Here is a 22,300-nt window from a genome sequence, read left to right as displayed (position 1 = left end):
CATTATGTGATTTGAAAAGCAGTGTTGTTCAAATTCAGCAGCAAATAATAGCAAATGCAGATGTCCACATCTGAGACAGAAGTTCCTGCCAAAACAACTGTATTTGCTTTGCTGGCCTGATCTGTAAGAAGTCAGGGGGCAAAATAGCTTGGATTCCTAAGACGCAAGAAGCAGGAATGAATAAACAGTTCAGTTCACCAAACAACGTTGTCTCATTTCTGAGTGAGCAGAAGCTTAAGAGGAAGCCATATGCTTCGGACTATTTGTCCAACTAGTGTAAGAGAGGTTTCTCAGTGGCTGCTAGCCACAATGGCTATGCTTCACCTCCCTGGCTGGAGGCTGTATGCTTCGGAATACCAGTGTAATAAACGAAAATCTGCCCTTATTCCCTTATGGGGGACACAAGAGCCCTTATAGGTTCTCCATCGGTCAGAGAAAATAACAGAGGCCAACCAGAGAATATTGAGAAGCAGAGCAGCTAGTAAGCCTGATCTTTATTGATCTGTTGCAACAGGGTCTCCCCCCACACGCAGGAAAGGAGGAGGACCCAGACCCCAGGTGTGCCCGCCCTTATATAGACATTTTAAATTGCCCGCCCTGGAGTCCAAGACCACCCCCAGAAACATCATACATACATCACAGAAGGGGTGTAGCTCAAGACCACCCCCCAGACACATCATACCTACATCACAGAAAGGAGTGGTCTACAACAGAAATCTGAGTGCATTGTTTACCAGAAATCTGTTGTTTACCTCCTGTCTGGCAGGTTACCTGTTAATGCTTACTTGACTGGATACCCTGGGGAGCCTGGCCAGTCTTTTGTAATGATAAATACTTAGTTCCTGAGCCAAGTCACAGGCTCACCCTATTCATACACAGACATACCCTTAAGATAGGATTTGTGAATGAAAAGACAACGGGGAGGCTTTTCCATTTTCCTTGACCTTGCAGAGAAATTATTTGGTCAGTTTGGGAGTCAAAATGGTTTCCGGGCTGTTTTCCTGTGCTGCTTCAGACATGTGGTTTATACATTAATGTACATGCTTCAGTGGCGTAGCGTGGGTTGTCAGCACCCGGGGCAAGGCAAGTAATTTGCGCCCCCTAACCCCTAACCTGCCGCCGCTGCCAGCTTCTTCTTGCTGCTGCCTGGTCTGGTCTGGTGTGGTTCTCTCGTGCTCAGCGCTGCGCTGGGCGGCCGCTGCACTGTCCCTCCCCCAGATAGTCTCTCGCTCTCTCTCCGCACCGCACGCCTGGCACCCACCCCCTCCACAGTGGCCGGCGACCCGGCGGCTCCGATCGGATTCGCACAACTAGCACTTCAGTGAGAGAGAGTGAGTGAGCCAGGTAGGGGCAGAGAGCTGTGAGTGCGAGCGCCCCCCCAGATGTTGCGCCCGGCCCCCCCTGCACCCCCCACGCTACGCCACTGACGTGTTTGCTTGGTACATTTATGAACATTTATTATATATATGAGACCTCAATTTTTTATTTCACCAGAAACCACGAGAGGAAAGATGGCACTTGTGTTTGTGTCCTGCTTGCAGATTTCCCACAATGGGCATCTGGTTGGCCACTGTGAGAACAGGATGCTGGAACAGATGGGCCACTGGTTGGATCCATCAAGCTCCTTATATTCTTCTGCGTCCTGGGAGTAATGGGGCTTGCAGTCTAAAAACAGCTGGAGGGCACTAGGTTGGGAATGACAGCTCTACTCACCAGGGTATCTAGCAGAGAAGCGTGTGGGTTACCTGATGCCTTCTAACAGGAGGTGTTTGGGACTGAACCTAAAACTTTCTGCATACAGAGCAGATGCTTTGCCCCCAGGGTGTGGGCAGAAAGAGGGGGAGAGATGACCAAAACAGAGAGAGAGAAATGAAAGAGGTGGCAGAGAGAGAAGGAGGTGGCAGAAGGAGAGGTGGAGGAAGGGAGGGACAGAGAGAGGGGGGAGGGAGGGGAAGGTGATAGAGAGAAAAAGGTGTGGCAGAAAGGGATGGCAAAAGAGAGAGACCAAGGGCTTGCAGAAAAAGAGAGAGAACGAGGGTGGCATAGACAGCCAGGAAAGTGGTGGTAGAAAGAGAATACAGTGGTACCTCGGGTTACAGGCGCTTTAGGTCGCGCGTTTTCGGGTTGCGCACTGCGCCAAATCCAGAAGTACCGGAACAGGTTACTTCCGGGTTTCGGCGCTTGTGCATGTGCAGGAACACTAAATCACGCTTTGTGCATGAGCAGAAGCACCAAATCGCAACCTGCACGTGCGCAGATGTGGTGCTGCGGGCTGCAAACGTGCCTCCCACACGGACCACGTTCGCAACCTGAGTGTCCACTGTATTTATCCCTCCAGGTGCCAGGTATGTGGGCTGACCCTTGACAGCAAAAATTAAAAGCATAGGAATTAGGCCGCAAAGCAAGTCAAGCTACAAAGCAAGCTGGCTTCACCCTTCCTAGCCCACTTAAGAAAGAATCATGCAAGCAAGTGTAAAAGTAAGATTTACAAAGTTTATAATCATGCATTGGTTTGTAGCAACATTGGCAGTAAAAACCGTGCAGGCAAAATACTTAAATTTACAATGTAACCTGCTTCAAGCATGTGCCTAAAATTGGAGAGAGCGGGCACACGTCTGCCTCCAACACTGGTCAGAGGAAGAACAGGAAGTACTTGATGCGTCTTCCTCTCCAGGAGAGGAGGGGAAATGACATCACACAGAGCACTCTCTGCTAATTTTATCTGCCTATCAGCAATATGGATGCGGGTGGCACTGTGGGTTAAACCAAAGAGCCTAGGACTCTCTCATTTTGGTGCAGCAAAGCAACCTTTCATAACCCAGCTTGGCTAGGGCAGGGGGCAGAGGTGGAATCTACTGGTCAGGGGTGGGAGCACAACCTTGTTGATAATCCCAGTAATTAGCAAAAGCAAGACAAGATTAGGTAAAATAAGAAGAAAAAGGGCCTGTTGTCAATGCATGCCAGCAACTGGATTCAGTGGTTTTGGCATGCAATTTTGAAAAATTCATTGCAAAACAAACAGTGGGAAGTAGTAAATTTATGGTGGGACCGTTGAAGAACTGAAGACATTCCATTCTGTGCACATATTATGCCTGGCTCTTAAAAATTGATGGTGGCTCCCAGGAATTTGAAGTATTTTGCCTAACCTTAGAAGTGACTTTGAAGGGTTTTAAAAAATGGTTCCATTGTTCCATTGTTCTCCTCTGGGTAAATGTGGAGGAGGTAGGAAGTGGAATGGCAGAAGGCTTTGTGTTTGTTAGGGTTGGATGAGAGAGGGGACCAGCCTTTGGCAAAGGAGATCTGCAGCTGAGTAGCTACCAGGTTAGCAGAAACAGAGAAAGGTTTTTCAAAACACTAGGGGACATCTAATGAAGCTAATGGTTGGAAGATAAAAAGAAACCCTTCTCATGCAGCCATAGTCATTAAAAGCTTCCCTAAACAAGGCTGCCTTCAGATGTCTTCTAAATGTCAGGTAGTTGTTTATCTCTTTGACGTCTCATGGGAGGGTGTTCCACAGGGCAGGTGCCACTACCAAGAAGGCCCTCTGCCTGGTTCCCTGTAACTTGGCTTCTTGCAGTGAGGGAACCGCCAGAAGGCCCTTGGAGGTGGACCTCAGTGACCGGGCAGAACGATGGAGGTGGAGATGCTCCTTCAGGTATACTGGGCAGAGGCCGTTTAGGGCTTTAAAGGTCAGCACCAACACTTTGAATTGTACTCGGAAAAGTACTGAGAGCCAGTGTAGGTCTTTCAAGACCAGTGTTCAAGACTCACTCTCAGACTAACCTGCCTCACAGGGTTGTTGTGCAGATAATGTGGGCAGGGATCTTCCTATGTTCTCTCTTGGGGGATGACCAACATATGTTGGACTCCTAATTCCCATCAGATTCAGGCAGTGTCTCCAGGCTGGTGGGAGACCAGTAGTATCTTCAAGGCCCCCACGGGGCTCCCACCCCTGGAATAAGCCTCACCATAAGCGAAAACAGGAGGGGGCTTGGAAACTTTTGGACGTTGCCCAGGCGAGTCGCAAGACTGAGTCAGTCAAGGGAGGCCTTGTGAAGACCTGTTGCAATACAGCTGCTGCTTTGATGACAGATGGGGGAGGGTGAGTGCCGCCTGCTTTTGCCCCAAGCTGTCTGTGGGGCCCAGGAAGCTGTGTGCGATTCTCCTAGATAACACACCTCAGAACCCCCAGGTTCAGTCCTCTGCATCTCTAGGTAGGACTGGGAAAGGTCCCTGCCTGAAACTCTTTTGAGAGTTGCATTTGTAGCCCTGCACAGCAGCTGCCCACACACACACACACACACACCCAGGCTTAATTTAGAACCCCTTTCAAAAAATAGCACTGGCTGTGCTGCGGAAACTTTCAGTTTCCTCTGTGTCCCAGGCTTGTGTGGCGTTGGCGCTCTGGCATGCAGGAAAGAGCCCTGTGGGTGTCTAAAAAGGTTACCCACCCTACCCTAAGACTGTGGCCTCTGTGGCCAAGGTGCCGATGTTCAGGTGCATATGCATAAGGATATAAGAAGATTGCTGACATTCCGCTTCCGTGGATGCCCATGAATTATAGCGTTTCAAGAGAGGGAGGAAAACTTTTCACTATCCACTTTCTTCATGCTCTTAGGGCTATGTACGCTTTTGTCCACTCTTTAGGGCTCCATTGGAGCAAATGGCAATTGGGTTTCCCACAGATTCTCATTTGTTCCAATTTGACGCTAAAGAGCAGGTGTTCCATGAGAAAGGAGAGGGGCAAGGGAAACACGGCTCAGACTCATGGTTTCTATGGGAAGTGTGGAGAGCCCTTGTTTGCCTCTTACATCCCAGGTGTCCGAGGGCCAGGGCAATCAATATTATATTTTGGGCGTGATTCGTGTCTTTATGCAGCTACCTTGTTTTTTTACTTTCTGCATGTCCCATAATCGTGTTATAAAGTGGTCGTTTTCTGTGTTATAAATCAGTCATGGCCGGGAGTAGTTTCTTTTTGTTTTTCATTGTATTTCTTATCAATAATAATAATAATAATAAATGGTGTGGCATAAGTAAGTTTTTATTCTGAAAGTGTGGCCCAGAGAAAAAAGTTTGAGAACCACTGGCCTAACTGTTGCACTGCTGTAACTGCTTTGAAATGAGACAGTTTATATAATCCTAAGCAGATGCAAGGGAAGGGAGCAGAAGCAACTGCTTACCCTCTACTCACTTTCATAGAGGTGACAGCAAAGTTGTGAAAGTTGGCTTGCTTGCTGTGTGTGTGTGTGTGTGAAAACACGAAGTCACCACAGGAGTGCCAGCTTGGCTCCGTGACCATGCATGGCCCTGACACCGAAATTTGTGGGTGCCTGGCCCTTTCATGGGGGATTTTATGGGTGCTCGGACACCCAGGGCCCCAGGGAGTTGGCACCTGTGGCCAACGCACAATAGGAGAAAACTCAGCTTGTCCCTTCCAGCTTCTGGGCAGCTCATGTATCACACTCAAAGACTTGCAAAAAGACCCCCATCATAGGAACACCAGAAAAGCCTGCAGGATGCCTGTGGGGAACCTGTAGGTAGGATCCAGGCACAAGAGTACTCTCCTGTAGCTCTCAGAAACTAGTGTTCAGAAGCGTTATTGCCTCTGAGTGTGGAGGCAAAGGCCATTGATTGCCTTTATCATCCATGAATTTGTCCAGTCCTCTTTCAAAGGTGGTGGCCATCACTGTCTCCTTTGCGAGGGAGTTCCACAGTTTAACTACGTGCTTCGTCAGGAATTCTTTCCTTTTCCAAAGAAGAACTCAAGAGCCCACCGGCACAGCCTGTGCAAATGCAGGCAGAGGCAAGAATCAGAAGGAGGAGCGTCCGACGGGGCGGGGACTTTGCCGGGCTGCCTTTGGAGCCCACGGCAGGCAGGAAAAGGCACAGCTATCTGCCTGCTGGATTTACCGTGCCTGGAGGCTCTCTCCTCTTGCAATGTACTGTAAGTCCTGGCCAAGCGCCTGGCCGCTCCCTGCTCCTGCTGCTGCTGCTGCCCCCTCTTTCCCTCTCCAACCCCCAAAGGATTCTTCATCCTCACTCCCACCACTAACCAGCTTCCTTCTTTTTCTGACTTTGCAGGGCTGTGCTGCGCTCTTCCCTTGGTGATGCTGCTGGGGGCCAGCCCTGGAAGTTTCAGCACAGGTAGGGAAACTCTTCCACCACCAAGAACACCTGCAAGCTTTGCAGCAAGCAGCTTGTGCCAGTGAGACCTGGGCAGTGTGGGTGAGAGACAGAGAGAGAGAAAGACTAGGCACCAATGTGCGCCCTGAGGTCTCTGAGGTCAGTGGCACTGGTCATTCTTGGATGGCAGTGAGAGAGCTGCAGTTGTTGGTCTGCAAAAGGCAAGGATGACACCCTGCCTCCCTCTGCTAGCCAGATTCTGAGGGTGAGCAGGAGGGAATGGGCTTTGTTTCCATAGGCTTCTCAGAGGTGCCTGTCTGACCAATGCCAGAAACAGGATACCGGGCTGCGGGTGGGGGAAGGGTTGGTCTGATCCAGCATTTCTTCCCCCTTGCGTTTTTCGGGATGGGAATTTGATTGGAACCAGGTCTTTGCTACAGAAGAGCTCCGCTGCGGAATACGCAGGAGAGGTTGTACTTTCACACATCCTGAATTAGGAAGCAAGAGGCTCCAGGGCATCTTGGAGCATGAATATCTGGCAAAGAGGCAGCCAGAGGCTGGGGTTGCTTCTGAGAAGTGTTTGGCTTAGTTATGTGGACTCAGACCGGGCTCAGAGGAGGTAGCGCATCAATTTAGGTGAGCCCTCCTTCACCTGGTGCTCTCCAGAAGTTTTGGACTGCAATTCCCATCAGATCCAGACTGCTGGCTGAGACAACTGGGAGTTGTAGTCCAAAACATCTGGAAGGCACCAGGTTCCAGAGCACAGACATGTGGGCGTGTTGTGGAAGTTATGGCATGTGCTTAAGTAACTTACAAAGCTTTTATAATTCACATTTTCCATTGTTGCTCTTTCATATGATAATGAAAACCAGTGGGCATGTGTGTGTGTGTGTGTGTGTGTGTGTGTGTATTAAAGCTTTACCCGCAAGTTAAAAGAAAAGAAATGATAGAAACATTAAAAAGATTAAATCGGATTTGACATTGATATATTGAGGATTTTTTAAAATTTGCAACTCAATATATAGTACAGGATATATAATTTATATACAGTGGTACCTTGGGTTATGTACTTAATTCGTTCCGGAGGTCCGTTCTTAACCTGAAACTGTTCTTAACCTGAAGCATCACTTTAGCTAATGGGGCCTCCTGCTGTTGCCGCACCGCTGGAGCCCGATTTCTGTTCTCAACCTGAAGCGAAGTTCTTAACCTGAAGCACTATTTCTGGGTTAGCGGAGTCTGTAACCTGTAGCGTATGTAACCTGAAGCATATGTAACCTGAGGTACCACTGTATAATTATTTTCTGCCCTTAAATATTGCTCCTGTTTCCCTCGTGTAATATACTAAGCCTTTTTAATTTTAAAAAAAAGTTATAATAATTTACAAATAACTGTATGGCATTTACAAGCAATCCATAGATTGAAACCCGAAGCCTTGCATTCCTAACGGAGGAGAAACAAACCCCATTTTTCTACAGCCTTACCATCTGTCTACCTGCCTTCCCTCTCTCTAATAAGACTTGTTAATTTAATGCTATCGATCATCACCTGAACTTCAGATAACTGCAAATCAGTTGAGGGTGCCGTATGGTTTTTCCAGTTCAGACAAATTATCATTCTGGCAGTACAGATGGCTATGATGTTTCTGAGCTATTTCTGAGAGCGAAATACTTCTAAGATGTCAGATGAATGTGCTGCAGTGAACTTCCTTTGGGAAACAGTACGTGAAACCCTTAGGGGGCAGAGGACTGTGCTTGTGTCTTCGGGTGCTCAGGGCCAGCTCTGGAGGTAACCAGGCAAAGCGCCCCCAAGCAGGCTCTCCGCTGGTGGTGGAAGCATCTGTACTGGGTGTGTCCCCCCCTCCTGGTCAGTAATTAAAAGGTCTGAGCTTGAGTGCCAAGCATGTGGCTGAGGTGAGTGACTTGAGGCTTCCAGCTGTGGAATTCTATCCTGCAATTGGAAATATTTTAAAGGCTCTGGCTGAGGCTGGTGTGAGGCCTCCAGGCCCTTGGACCACACGAGGTGCATGGGTGGGCTTGGCCTGAATATCTAAGGTCCTCTGTCCTTCACTCCTCACCCCCCACCCCTCAAATACCTCCTTCCTTTGCAACCCCTGATGGGTTGAGAAACTGACCCCTGGGTAACCCCAGTGGGAATGAAAACAGCGAAGGTAGAGCTCAAAACCCCCATCTTGTTCAGTCAGGGTGTTCTCCAGGCTGCTACTGCCTTAAAGGAGGGATTCAAGTCTGTGCTTTCAGTTTGCAAAGTGTGGCAAAAGGGCTCTGCAACCAATCCATCTTTTTTTAAAAAAAGAAACAGGCTTTTTGCAGTTTGGGAAGCCATGGAGAAAGGCACTGAAAAGTGTAGGGTGAGCAAAAGATGAGCAGGAATATGTGTAAGGACCACTTGAGCAAATCAAGATGTATAATAGAATTGTAGAGTTGGAAGGGACCCCCAAGGGTCATCTAGTCCAACCCCTGGCAATGCAGGAATCACAGCTACAGAATTCTGCTTAATAAACCTCCAGTGAAGGGGAATCCTCCACTTTCCAAGGGACTCCACTGCACTGTCATGCAGCTCTTACCGTCAGAAAGCTCTTCCCAATATATGTGATGAGTGTAGGAGCAATGCTCAGAAAAGACTGAATATGAGCTAACTCTGAGCTAACTCTGCATATGCTAGACACAAGCTATTGTTGATGGATGGATTGGATTTGCACTGGGCTCTTCAGCTAAGAGGGGCTTCCAGAGTGACATTTGATAACAACCAGTTAAAACAGGACAGTCCCTGCCTTCACCTGGAATAACATGACACAAGGGGAAAAGGGATGTGGAGAGAAGAGGAAAAATCAAAACACAGATTTCTAAACAAAACACAATAAATAAAACAAAACAAAACCCTTCCAGTAGCACCTTAGAGACCAGCTAAGTTAGTTATTGATATGAGCTTTTGTGTGCATGCACACTTCTTCAGATACAAGGAAACAGAAGGACTGCAATTGGTCTTACAGGGGAAAGCAAGGGGTGAGATGGCTAAAATCATGTATAATGAGATAAGAATCCAATGCTTCACCCATTCCCACCCCACCCTCTCACTATATATGAGGGTCTGGTGACTTCTGTTTCAGTGTATCTGAAGAAGTCTGCATGCACACGAAAGCTCATACCAATCACAAACTTAGTTGGTCTCTAAGGTGCTACTGGAAGGAATTTTTAAATGTTTTTATTTTATTTTATTTATTTTATTTTGTTTCGACTACAGCAGACCAACACAGCTACCTACCTGTACACAGATTTCTAAACACTTTCCCCTATATTGACCCAATGCTGACTCAAGCCTTGCCTGATGGAGCTGGCCTCTCACAGCAGAGCCAGGATGGTTGCTCAATAATTATGGACCTTTTCAGTGTTGGCTCCCTGTTTGTGGAAAATTCTTACCAGGGTGGATCCCATTTATCTACTTTATCTACTTTTAGCCGCCAGGCCAAAACTTGCATTTTTAACTCTGGCTTTTGGACCTCCATTAGAATCTTTTCTAGTACTTGTGGCATCTTTTAGCGAGGAAGGATCTGTAAGGCCTGGCTGTTACCTTTACAGGTGTGGTTTCTAAGTTTGTTATTGGCTGCGCTCATTGAAGCTGGTTTTTATCTGTTCACACGGTGTTTGATCACTTTGGGTCACTCTGGCAAGAAAGCAAGTAATATAAAAGCAAATATTTATTTGTTTATTGCATTTATATCCCACCTTTTCCAAGGAGCTCAAGGTGGGGTACACAGTTTACCCCCCTCCCCATTTTATCCTGCCAACTATCCTGGGAGGCAGGTTAGGCTGAGAGGCAGTGACTGGACCTCAAGGTCATCCAGTGAATTTCATGGCTGAGTGGGAATTCGAACCCTGGTCTCTCCCAGGTCCTAGTCTAACACTCTAACCACTACACAGCATTGCCTGGAGGAGTCCTACCCAACTGGCCTTTCAGCTCTTCCAATCCAAGTCCCTCCTGCTGCAAACCTCTCCCTACTGGAGCTGAATTTAGGTCAATGCTGTTCCTCCTAACCTCTTTTTGGCATCAGTGATCACCTCTGTTCCATCACCATTGACACCCATTGAGCTCCCACAACTTCAGTTGCTTGAGAGGAATCTGCCTCTGAGCATGTGAAGAATTCTTTCCCCTAACCCCTGATTACCAGGCAACCCCCAAGTACTCAAGGCTTAGTGGGTGATAGGGGCAGACAAAGAGTTTTGTTGCATTCCCTTCTCATGCTGCAAACCAAACACCTTCCTTTCTCCTACTTTCAAGTTGTTTCCCTATTGCTAAATTCTTAAACCTACAGAATGCAGACAGAGTTATAGAGGTGGGAAGAGGGGGGGCAGGGGGCAGGGGTCAAAGCTAACTAAACAGCTCTCACAATGAATATTTTATTTTAAGCATTTATTACAATCTGTTCTGGCTTATGTTAGACCAGTGGTTCTCAATTTTTTTCTCTGGGCCACACACTCAGAATAAAAATTTGCTTGTGCCACACTAAACTTTTTGTTGATAAGCAATACATTGGAAAATAATAAGAAACAACTCATAGTAGTGTTTGATTTATAACACTGAAAACAACTACTTTATAATACGATCATTGGACATCCAGGAAGTATAAAACAATGCAGCTGCATAATATATAATATTATGTATAAAATAATATTATAATAAGTATATAATATAATACAATATAATATGTTTGTAATATAATAGAATAAAGTTTATAATATAAACGACCTCGGCCTAGTACACCTGAAGGAGCGTCTCCATCCCCATTGTTCAGCCTGGACATTGTGGTCCAGCTCCAAGGGCCTTCTGCTGGTTCCCTCACTGCGAAGTTAAAGGGAACCAGGCAGAGGGCCTTCTCGGTAGTGGCACCCGCCCTGTGGAACGCCCTCCCATCAGATGTCTGGGAAATAAGCAACTATCTGACATTTAGAAGACATCTGAAGGCAGCTCTGTTTTGGGTAGTTTTTAATAACTGACGTTTTAATGTATTTTTGACCTTCTGTTGGAAGCTGCCCAGAATGGCTGGGGAGACCCAGCCAGATGGGTGGGGTAGAAATAATAAATAATAATAATAATTATTATTAATAAACAAGTCTCCTACATATGTTAGGGCTGTCATACGTCCGGATTTTCTTGGACATTACCGGGATTTCAAAGGTAGACTGGGGGGAATTTCTGAAAGGCAGCACTTTGTCCTGGATCTTGGGCAAGTCAGTCGAAAAATCGTGTACCTTAGGTCTGTATACAAGCTCAATGAGAGCTGTGTTTGCATCACTATCACTTGATGCTTTTGCTCTCGTTTTGAGAAGACATCTCTCAACATTCTTCAAATTAAAATAATATTTTGATACTATACTATATTGCACTGAAATGTTTAAATGTTTCTTTGATTGCCCTTGAACATTGCTGCCACAATTGCGGTCCGCTCCTGCCACATGAATGTGGTGCAGCACATGCTTTGAGAACCACTGTGTTAGACCAACATGGTGCCTGCCTGCAGACTTTGAAATCTAAAAGACATAACATAAAAGGACAAAGGGATGGGCAGGGTAGAGGAAAACAAGCCTGCTCAGGCACCCATTGGTTCTTAACTCATCAAGTTCTTGCAATTTCTGGAGGGGGTCGAAACAGAACAGAGGCAGAGCCAAGTGAAACTGATCGCTGAGCATTGGCCAATGGAGAGACATTGTACCCCCATTCCCCGCCTTGCTGTATTCAGTTTCTTGACTGTCCAACTTAGGCATCTAGCAACCTTATCAGGGATATAGAAACCGAGCAGCTGGCATGTTGCAAAAAGGGGAAACTGCAAACCTAGCGACTTCTTTATTTTTTAAAAAAAGTTCCCCAGAACTTCAGAGTTCCTTCATGTATCCTTGTATTCCAGTTTTTCAATCTGGGTCAGCAGAAAAGGGGAAATGGGACTTCATATCATCTGCATCCTGATAACCCCACACTATAAATTCCTGGAAGGCCTTACAGAATGTGCAGAATGAAATGGAGAACCCATCCACACTTCCCGTTGTCTTGTGGTTTATTCATTTGTGATTTCAAGCCATGGGTCCTGGAGGTTTTTGCTTTCCCTCGCCACTTTCCCAAACTCACTGCTTATTGCTGAATTGGGACAAATGCCAATCTGCAGAAAACGTGATTGTTGTTGTTTAGTCGTTTAGTTGTGTCCGACTCTTCGTGACCCCCTGGACCAGAGCACGCCAGGCACTCCTGTCTTCCATTGCCTCCCGCAGTTTAGTCAAACTCATGCTGGTAGCTTCGAGAACAGTGTCCCACCATCTCATCCTCTGTCGTCCCCTTCTCCTTGTGCCCTCCATCTTTCCCAACATCAGGGTCTTTTCCAGGGAGTCTTCTCTTCTCATGAGGTGGCCAAAGTCTTGGAGCCTCAGCTTCAGGATCTGTCCTTCCAGGGAGCACTCAGGGCTGATTTCCTTCAGAATGGAAAACTAATTCTGCTTTATTAGTTGTTCTGCAATACTTCCTCAGTGCTGCCACTTATTGTTGTCTGGAAAAGGCTGTAGTTCACCAAAGTGGTACCTCAAACATTTGCAGAACGAAACATCGTGAGATTGCAGCAGGAAATTACAGGATATGTACTGACTGGAAACAAAGAAATGTGTCCTCCCCAAAACTTTTGCAGGCATGAAACGTATTGAAAGCAGGATCTCATACTAAAGTCTTGATAGCCTCATGAACAAGGCCGTTTTTAGGTTTGATGAGGCCCTGAGCTCCTGAAGGTAATGGGGCCCTTTATATGTCCAGCTGTCCTTTGTCAACAACAAATTGTCGCTGTTTTTGTGTTGAATATATGCTATATTGGAATATATGGACCTAATAGGTATCTAAAGCCATTTCAACATAACAAACAGGAGCCTACATAACACCTTTGCTGTATGTAGGTTTTATTTTATTTGTTTTTTATCTTATATTTTGGAAATGTACATCCAGTTTTTTTCCTTTAATTTTTTTTGGGGGGGGGCCAAGAGAGTGAGGCCCTAAGCCTGAGCTTGTTTAGCTTATATGTAAATCCGGCACTGCTCATGAATTGTCACGAATACACAGTCAAAAGGATGCCTGGAGGGACCCAAAAGGAGTCATAGAAATTGGGATCATGAGTAGACAATGTGTTGGCTAATAATTGCACCTCCCCATCCTAGCCCTGGTGCTTCATTAACTTTAATGTAGCCTTTGACGCCTCCCTCTCCATGGAGGCGCAGGTTGCAGCTACAGCAAAGGCGGCCTTTTTTCATCTCCGCCATATTAAGCAGTTGGTCCCTTACCTTTCTGGCCCCGATCTGGCCACAGTGATCCATGTGATGGTCACCTCCAGGCTTGATTCCTGTAATTCGCTCTACGTGGGGCTGCCCTTGAAGCTGACTCAGAAACTCCAGCAGGTGCAGAATGCCGCGGCGAGACTCCTTACGGGGTCCTTGCCATGGGATCACATTCATCCATTGCTTTACCAGCTGCACTTGCTGCCGGTGGAGTACAGGGTCAGTTTAAGGTGCTGATTTTAACCTTTAAAGCCCTATATGGCCTAAGACCCACGTACCTATGGGACCGCCTCTCCTGGTATGCCCCACGGAGGACCTTACAGTCCGCAAATAACAACAGTTTGGAAGTCCCAAGCCCCAACGAGATCAGATTGGCCTCGGCCAGGGCCTTTTCAGCTTTGGCCCCGGCCTGGTGGAACACCCTACCGCAGAAGACCAGGGCCCTGCGGGATTTGATCTCTTTCCGTAGGGCATGCAAGATGGAGCTGTTCTGCCTGGCCTTTGGGCTGGACTCAGTCTAACCCTCCCCCCTCTCATTTTTTTTTTTAAATGGAACCCCTCATATGGGATTTTGTATATAAATTTTCCCTTGGCTCTTTTTGCTGGTCCATGTAGGACCAGCATGCATAGTTGGCCGCAGTGAATATTTGACGTTTTCTCCCCTTATGGCTTTGATCTATAGGCTGCATTTTAAGCTGCATTTTAAACTGTATTCTAACTTATATTTTAATCAACTGTTTTTTGTTTGTTTTGAATGTTTTTACTATATTTATATTCAGTGTTAGCTGCCCTGAGCCTGGTCTTGGCTGGGGAGGGCAGGGTATAAATAAAATTTGTTTGTGTGTGTATATTTTTTGGGGGAGGTGTTCCACTGGTTTTGAAGGATTGAAACTGGAGTATTAGCTCATTTATTAACTGATTGCACCATGGCCATAGCCAGGATTTATGTTAAGGGAGACAGAACCTCAGTTAAGTATTTTTATTGATTTACTTGATTTACAATAAAAAGTAAGTTTTATTGTTCCCCACCCTGAGATTTCATGATAAAAGCTAGGCTACCAACGTCTTTAGTAAACATAGTATAAACTTAAATGAAAGCCTCATGACCCAAAGTGAAGCTGTGTTTCCTGGGTCATAACACAGCATTGTTCCCTGTGGCTTTTGTAAAGTAATGTGTGTGGAGGGGTGTGATTTGAAATCGCACGCCACCCTTGTGAGGGCGGCCAGAGGCCAAACCACACAGGGCTTCTGTGCCTTTCGCAGTTGTGCAGGCGAGGGAATTTCAGGAGGTGCACGTTGTCATGAAAGGTGCAAGATCCGTGGCTGCTTTTAAAAACACAAGACTACCAGAACAGCCCTGCTGGATCAGACCCATGGACCATGTAGCCCAGCATCCTGTTCCCACTGTGGCCAACCAGATGCCTGTGGGAAGGCAGCAAGCAGGACTTGACCACAAGTCCCCCCTCCTGCGGCTCCCAGCATTACTGCCTCCAGGTGTGGAAGCAGAAGAGAGCCATCATGTCTAGCAGATGCTGATCGCCTTGTCCTCCCTGAATCAATCCTCTTTTAGAGTCCTCCAAATGGGTGGCCATCATTGCAAGTTCCATAGTTAACTCCGTGCTGCATGAAGAAGTACTTTATTTGCCATTGCCCTGAATCTTTCAACATTTAGCTTTGCTGGATGTCCACAAATCCTGGTGTTGTGACAGAGGGAGGAAAGCTTTTTTTCTGCCCACTTTCTTGATTCCAAGCATAATTTTATAACCTTCTCTCAGGTTGCTTCTTTCTTGCCTTTTCTCTAAGCTTGTTGTTGTTGTTTAGTCGTTTAGTCCTGTCCGACTCTTTGTGACCCCATGGGCCAGAGCACGCCAGGCACTCTTGTCTTCCACTGCCTCCCGGAGTTTGGTCAAACCCATGCTGGTAGCTTCAAGAACATTGTCCCACTATCTCTTCTTGCAGTCCATGGGACTCTCAAGAGTCTCCTCCAGCACCATAATTCAAAAGCATCCATTCTTCAGCGATCAGCCTTCTTTGTGGTCCAGCTCTCACTTCCATACATCACTACTGGGAAAACCATAGCTTTAAGAAGTCCCAAATGTTGCACCCTTTCCTCACAGGGGAGTCCTTCCATGTCCTTGATCGTTTTGGTTACCCTTTCTTGAACCTTTTTGCATCTGGCCATCTATCCACCTTGTTACACTGAGTTCAGAGAGCTCTGCCCGCCCTGCTCAGGTGGGGAAGGGGATCCCCTAGCCCACCCAAGGACAGAGAATATGTGAAGCTAGTTGTGGCATCGTCCCCATGCTGCTCCAGGCTTCACAACACCACCAGCATCCACAAGGCTTTATTTTTTAAAGTTAAAGAAGGAAAAGGGGTGGACATGACCCTCAGCCACATCGAAAAGCCTTGTTCACACATTACACTGAACACAGGGTACCTGCCTTTGTCTCTGCACATGTACAAGTGTTTGCATGAAAGAGGGTACACTTGTTGATTTGTACAGGTCAGCTCTTCCATACTCAGGTACACTTATTTGTGAATAACTACAGGTGGAATGTGCTAGTATGGTGCAGACTCAGCTCAGCCTGGGCACTCAGCACCAGACTGCATTATGAACTGAGGCAGGACCCTAGGTGTTATGTACTGAGTTGAATAGAATCCAAAATGCAGCAGTCTGATTGGTCCTAGAGCAATAGGATTTAGAATGCAGCAGTCTGATTTGTCCTAGAACAATAGGATCCAGAATGCAGCAGTCTGATTGGTCCACAGGAGCCACCCAATCCAGCTCCAGGTGGAAGTGAATCCGCAACCTGATTGGCCTACAGGAGAATCCCGGAATTAGCCAATCACGTGGGGCCCATTGTGTAAATAATGTATATAAAGCAGACATTTCGTGGGAACTTCCACTCCTCCTCAACACTGTGAGCTGAATAAAGAGCATGAAATCCACTCTCGACTTCGAGTATATTTCACTGAGAATGCACCTAACATTCTCCTTGCCTCTCCATGGCAAAGGTACAAGCAGGAGGGCAAGAGAGTGTTCAGGTGGCCCAATTAAAAAGAGGACCTGTGTTGCTCCTGCGCCTTTAATAGTTGCGTGGCAGCTGAAATTCCCTCTTCTGCACTTCTTTTAAAGGTGCAAGAGTGCTTGCCACCTTTGTTCCTAGTCTTCCAGGCAAGCTGGTCAAGTTTGTGATGAAACTTCTCATTACGGAGCCGCAGAGAAGCTTGCAAACAGCCCTCTCTGGAGTTTTTTTCTGTCTCATTCCCAGAAAGAAAAATAGCAGCTAGCTTCCGAAGCGGGAAACAGGCACAGCTCAGTCTTTACTGGCCTGAGATAAAGAGTTGCTCCCACTTCTTCCGAACTGACTGCTGTATTAATATGTCAGCCCCTTGGCCTCATGCATCCCTCTTGCACTTCCCGGAGGTTAACCACAAATGAACTCCCACAAATGAACAATCTATAGGGAGTTACCAGGAAGAGCCACCTCCACACTGTTTTTCAAAGGGACAAGCGAGTTGCGTCCTTTCCTTTCAGCAGATTCAAATAGCTGGGCATTCCAGAAAGTAAAACGTTCTGGAAATATGTGAGGAAATAGATAGGCCTTTTAAAAGGGCTTGAAATGTTTGCTTTAACTTAATTTGCAAGTAAGGCATGGGGGAGAGAGGCTTTGACATTCTCCCTTCTCCAGAGATTTAAGCCTTCCTAGGCCCAGATGGTTTATTTATATGTGCAAATGAAACATTTTATCCTCTGGACAAGAACCAGGAATTCTAGCTCAGAGGCTGCAGCCCAGGATAGCGGACACGAGGGATGGGGTTGGGTGGGATTTGCTTCAGAGTTCCTCAAACATTTGTAAGAGCACAGCTTGAATTTATGCATCAATTGTAATAATTGAATCCACTTTTAAAAATATGGGTCTCCTACCTCTGAATGTTTCTCTTCTAACCTAGGGCTGTGTCCACAATGGCACTCTCAACCAAGGGAGGTGCTGGAGAGGGCGGGGGGCAAGTACCCACCAAAAGAGCTCATTCTCCCCCCCCCAATTGCTGGACTCATTAACATATTGCTGTGTGGCACCCCACTCTCCAAGTGGTGAGAAATTCCTGTGGTTCCAGCTCCTTACCCAGGTTCAGTTTCCTTGGAGTGAAAGTCACCGGAGATTGTGGTGTGCTTAGGATATGTAGTTTTATTTACACATCTATACAACCTGAGCGTAAGATGGAGAGACTCACAGCATTAACATCCCAATGGGTTTTGGGATCCAGCAAAGAGCAAGCATGTCTCTGGGTCTCCAGCTTCCAGCCTGCTTTTTTCAGCTCATCTCCCACACACCACCCTGGCTCTTGTTCTCCTACCTAGCAGCCAGGTAGAGGAAAGACCTGTCCATCAGCCTGGAGGGCCTCCTCCCTTCACTGTAGCTCTTGCAATGGAGCCCATCCTTTTGGGATATGGATGAGGACACTGCAGTGGCCAGCCAAGGCCATCGTCTTACAAAGAAACTTGCCTGGCTAGTTCAGCAGTAGGATCCTCTCTTTGAATCTAACGCTCCCCAGGTACAGGACCCCAAGAATCGGAAGGGACTCGTGGCAGCATCCAGACTGACCGCCACAAAGCAAAACATCATTCAAGTGTAAGGTAAAGGGACCCCTGACCATTAGGTCCAGTCGTGACCGACTCTGGGGTTGCGGTGCTCATCTCACTTTACTGGCCGAGGGAGCCAGCGTACAGCTTCCAGGTCATGTGGCCAGCATGACTAAGCCGCTTCTGGCAAACCAGAGCAGCACACGGAAACACCGCTTACCTTCCCGCCGGAGTGCTACCTACTTATCTACTTGCACTTTGACATGCTTTCAAAGTGCTAGGTTGGCAGGAGCTGGGACTGAGCAATGGGAGCTCACCCTGTTGTGGGAATTCAAACCACCGACCTTCTGATCAGCAAGTCCTAGGCTCTGTGGTTTAATCCACAGCACCACCCACGTCCCTCATTCAAGTGTAGTCATATATTATTTCTGTAGCTTTCCAACAGTGCAGCTGCAGCTCTTGAGGCACAAATGTCTGTGTCTTTTGCAGCTGCTGACAACAGATCATTCAGAACCTAGAAATGGGGAAGCATCTAACTTACAGCATTGATCAGCTAGATTCCCACCTGGTCTCCACCTCCAGCATCCCAGACCCACCCAACCAGCATGGAAACCGAGCCTTTAGTCACTGAAGAGATGTCTCCTAACCTTTTGTGCTGATTGGAGCCCACCAGAGTGAGAGGAGTATTACCCATGAGGATGGGCTTCCAGAGTCACTTTGTGGGAGAGGTGTGGGAAAGACACTGAGGAGGAATGTGGAGGACCTGGAGAGGATAAGAGCAGACAAGCACGTACAAATTTACCAGCAGCCTCCTACTCTAGTGGTGACCTTGGAAGCTCTTTTCTGACTCCATTGTGGCCACAGTACTGCACTCTGGAGAAGGTTTCTTGCTGCTATTTGAGAGCCTAGGTGCTCTTGAGCTTCACCAGACGCAGGACTTGCACACAACTGAAGGAACCTCAATCAAAGTTTGCTGCCCGTTTTGGTTGTCTAAAGCTGCGTGCATCATCACTTGGGTTTAAAGCAATCATTCTGAAATGAGATAGTCACTTCCTTTGGTTTTGAGATGCTGCACGGATTGTCACGGCAACATTTTAAAAGAGATCAAGAGAGTTTTGTGTCACGCCTGAAGACTAGCAAATATATTTCACAATAAGCGTTATAACTTAGAACTCTAGTCTGTAACCTTCAGATAGTCCCTTAGCGCCTGCCAGTTTCCCTTCACCCTCCCAATTTTGCACTAAAAAAAATGTAGGGAGTTGGACTAGAAGATCCTTTGGACCTCTTCCAACTCTACAATTTGGTGCTTTGGTTGGGATGGTCTGTTTTAGGGGGCATTATTTTGGGGTCTTTTTTATTATTTGAGGGGGGGGTGCAGATAGGTGTTTTCCTGTTTAGAGGTGAGTGAAACAGGGAAGACTCAATATGTGTCCATAATGTTGTCAAAAGGATGCCGTGAGCATTAGACAACTACTTGAGGAACCCCAAGGGAGTAGTGTCAGAACAAGTTCCAGCTAGCATTGTATCATTGATCAGAAAGGGTTGAGCCCCATCACCTGTATTTTTAAAGACATCAGCCTCTGGGGGTCTGCATGAGGGTGTGGCAATCTGTGCCGTAGCTGCACTGCTTTTAATTTTTATGTGGGGGGTTGGGGTGTGTGTGTGACAGGACTGCTACAAGCATTGTGCCATTGTGGTGTGGTAAGAGAGTGGGAGACCAGGGTTCAAATTCCCACTCAAGTCATGAAACTCGCTGGGGGACCTACCATACAGGCAGGATATAAATGTAATAATAATAAACATATTCATATATATATATATATATATATATATATATATATATATATATATGCTTTCGTAGATTTTCACGGGTACAGGAATGCAGGTTTTGGTGTCCTCGGGTGTCTTCCCGTGTAAAAGTTGGGGTGTCTAGGCGACACCCCAGAGGCACACAGAACGCCATCACCAATCAACCACACCAGACCCAAACCCAGACCCTCTCCACAGATAAATTACAGACACCATCCAGTAGCCAAACCATGGTGGCACCTCCGGATGCTGCACCCCCCTGCAATCCCTACACAGATCTGGCTGACACAGGCCACAAAACCACAGCTCGCCCCTATACACGAAGCCAAGCCAGAGCACAACTAAGTGCAGTACAGCCATCTTCTCAGAAAAACTCTTCACAAAGTTCAAGAGGTCAAGACACAAAGACTTTAGCAACTAATCCACACCTAATGACCCACCTAAGTGGTACTCAGGATATCACTCAAGAAATCACTCAAGATATCCCTCAAGTAATTAAGGAACAAAAGAAGAAAAGGCACACTAGCCTGGGAACTTCCTCTCTGCCCAGAACATTGGAGGCTATACACCACACCCCCTCAACAGTATTTATAGGAACTCAAACACTGAGATCCTGCTCTGTTCCAGTAACAAGAAGCCGAAAGCACCAGCCTGAAGATGACGAGTGAGACCTCGTCGAAACGTCGCCTAGACACCCCAACTTTTACACGGGAAGACACCCGAGGACACCAAAACCTGCATATATATATATATATATACACATACATACATACATACATATCATTTTCAACAATCATTTAACATAACTTCATATCTTATACAATATTTTAGACTTCCATCAACAACCTCTGATGATTTTCCGTTCTTTATCATTCTGCATTTCTTAATTTCTCTATTACTCCTTATTATCATTAACTATAATAATTCTCTTCATAATCTTTCTTGCAATATTTCAAATAGTCCTCATTACAGAACTTCTTGCAGTCCTACTAGCGTAATCTGTTCATTACAATTGCTTTTCAAATAGTTCGTATATTTACTCCAGTCTTCCAGTTTCGAAACCTTCCAGTTAATTTATCTAATTCTGCATAGTCCAATAAACATGTTCATCTTGCTCCAGCTTGATTGATGGAATCCACTGCCATCAACCTCTCCTTCATTGGAGGTTTTTAAGCAAAGGTTTGATGGCCGGCTGTCTGGGGGTCCTTAAGCTGTGATTCCTGCATTGCAGAGGGTTAGACTAGATGACTCTTGGGGTCCCTCCCAAGTCTACAATCCTATGATCAGAGGAGGAGGAGGTATCTGTTTATGTCTACCAGTCATGGTGGCTGCATGGCCTTCAGAGTCTGCCTCATTTGCTAGGGAACAGCAGGAGGAAAGGACTGTGCTTCCTAGGCTGCATGGATCTCTGGTCTGATCCTGCAGCTGAGCTGTTCTGGAGGTAACTTCTGGCATCCAGTGGTGGATGCCTATTCCAAAAGCAGGAGGCAGCATCGTGGGAAGAGGATGGGCACCACCAGGTCTGCACTTGCCAGGGGAGTGACTCTTGTCCCATGACGCTTGTCCATGCGCAGCCTCAGGTGGGAAGGGCATGTACTCTCAGGCCCCACCATCCCCACCTCACATTCCCTGGGGTTGCCAAGTGTAATTCATCACCACAGCTGAACGAAGCCAGGACTTCCAGAGGACATTCCCTTTAGAGACTGGCGCCAGGAGGGTGTGTGTGCATTCACAAAGCTTCGGGGGAAAGGATCCTTCTGGGAAAGTCCTTCTGGAGGGCAACCAATATGATAATGGATCTGGAAAGCAAGCCTTATGAGGAACAGTGAAGGGAGTTGGGGATGTTTAGCCTGGAGAAGAGGAGACTGAGAGGTGACAGGACAGCCATCTTCATATATATCTGAAGGGCTGTCACATGGAAGATGGAACTAGCCTGTTTTCTGCTGCTCCAGAGGGTAGGATACAAACCAATGGATTCAAAGGAGATTCTGGCCGTAGTAGATTCAGAAGCATTTTCCAATGGTATGAGCTGTCTGCAGGGGAATGGACTCCCTCGTAAGCTGGGGGACCCCTTTTCACTGAAGGTTTTAAAGCAGAGGTTGGATTGGCCACCAGTCACAGATTCCTTAGCTGTGACTTCTGCATTGCAGGAGGTTGGACTAGATGACCCTTGAGGTCCCTTCCAGCTCTGCAATTCTGTGATTCTATGAAATGCTCAACAGGCTTGATTGTTAGAGGAATGTAGGAAGGACCGTTCCAGTTCAGGAGAATTATGAACAGAATTATGAACATTTAGTAATTGTGACCGTCCTTATCTTTCTATATTTCACATATGTAAGTTGCTTTTTAGCAAGTACCCATGCAGACATGCAAACCATAAAAGAACACCCACGTTTCTCACTGAGAAAAGAGATCGGTAAAGGGACCCCTCACCATTAGGTCCAGTCATGGCCAACTCTGGGGTTGC

At 46.7% G+C, this 22,300-nt stretch overlaps 2 protein-coding genes across 5 annotated transcripts in view; one reads left to right on the top strand and one right to left on the bottom strand.

The window, feature by feature from the left end:
- ZBTB26 (zinc finger and BTB domain containing 26) overlaps positions 1–22,300 on the bottom strand; it is a 147,206-nt gene that overhangs the window by 3,994 nt on the left and 120,912 nt on the right. The window lies entirely within an intron of this gene.
- PTGS1 (prostaglandin-endoperoxide synthase 1) overlaps positions 5,827–22,300 on the top strand; it is a 45,333-nt gene continuing 28,859 nt past the window's right edge. The window contains exons 1-2 of the mRNA XM_081896459.1: positions 5,827–5,944; positions 6,082–6,144. Of these exons, the coding sequence (XP_081752585.1) occupies positions 5,938–5,944; positions 6,082–6,144 (70 nt within the window). The 5' untranslated portion in view covers positions 5,827–5,937. The remainder of the gene's footprint in view (positions 5,945–6,081; positions 6,145–22,300) is intronic.

This window comes from Podarcis melisellensis, assembly GCF_964234715.1.
Source record: "Podarcis melisellensis genome assembly, chromosome: Z".
Taxonomy (NCBI): Eukaryota; Metazoa; Chordata; class Lepidosauria; order Squamata; family Lacertidae; genus Podarcis; species Podarcis melisellensis.
This window is presented reverse-complemented; position numbering and strand designations above follow the sequence as displayed.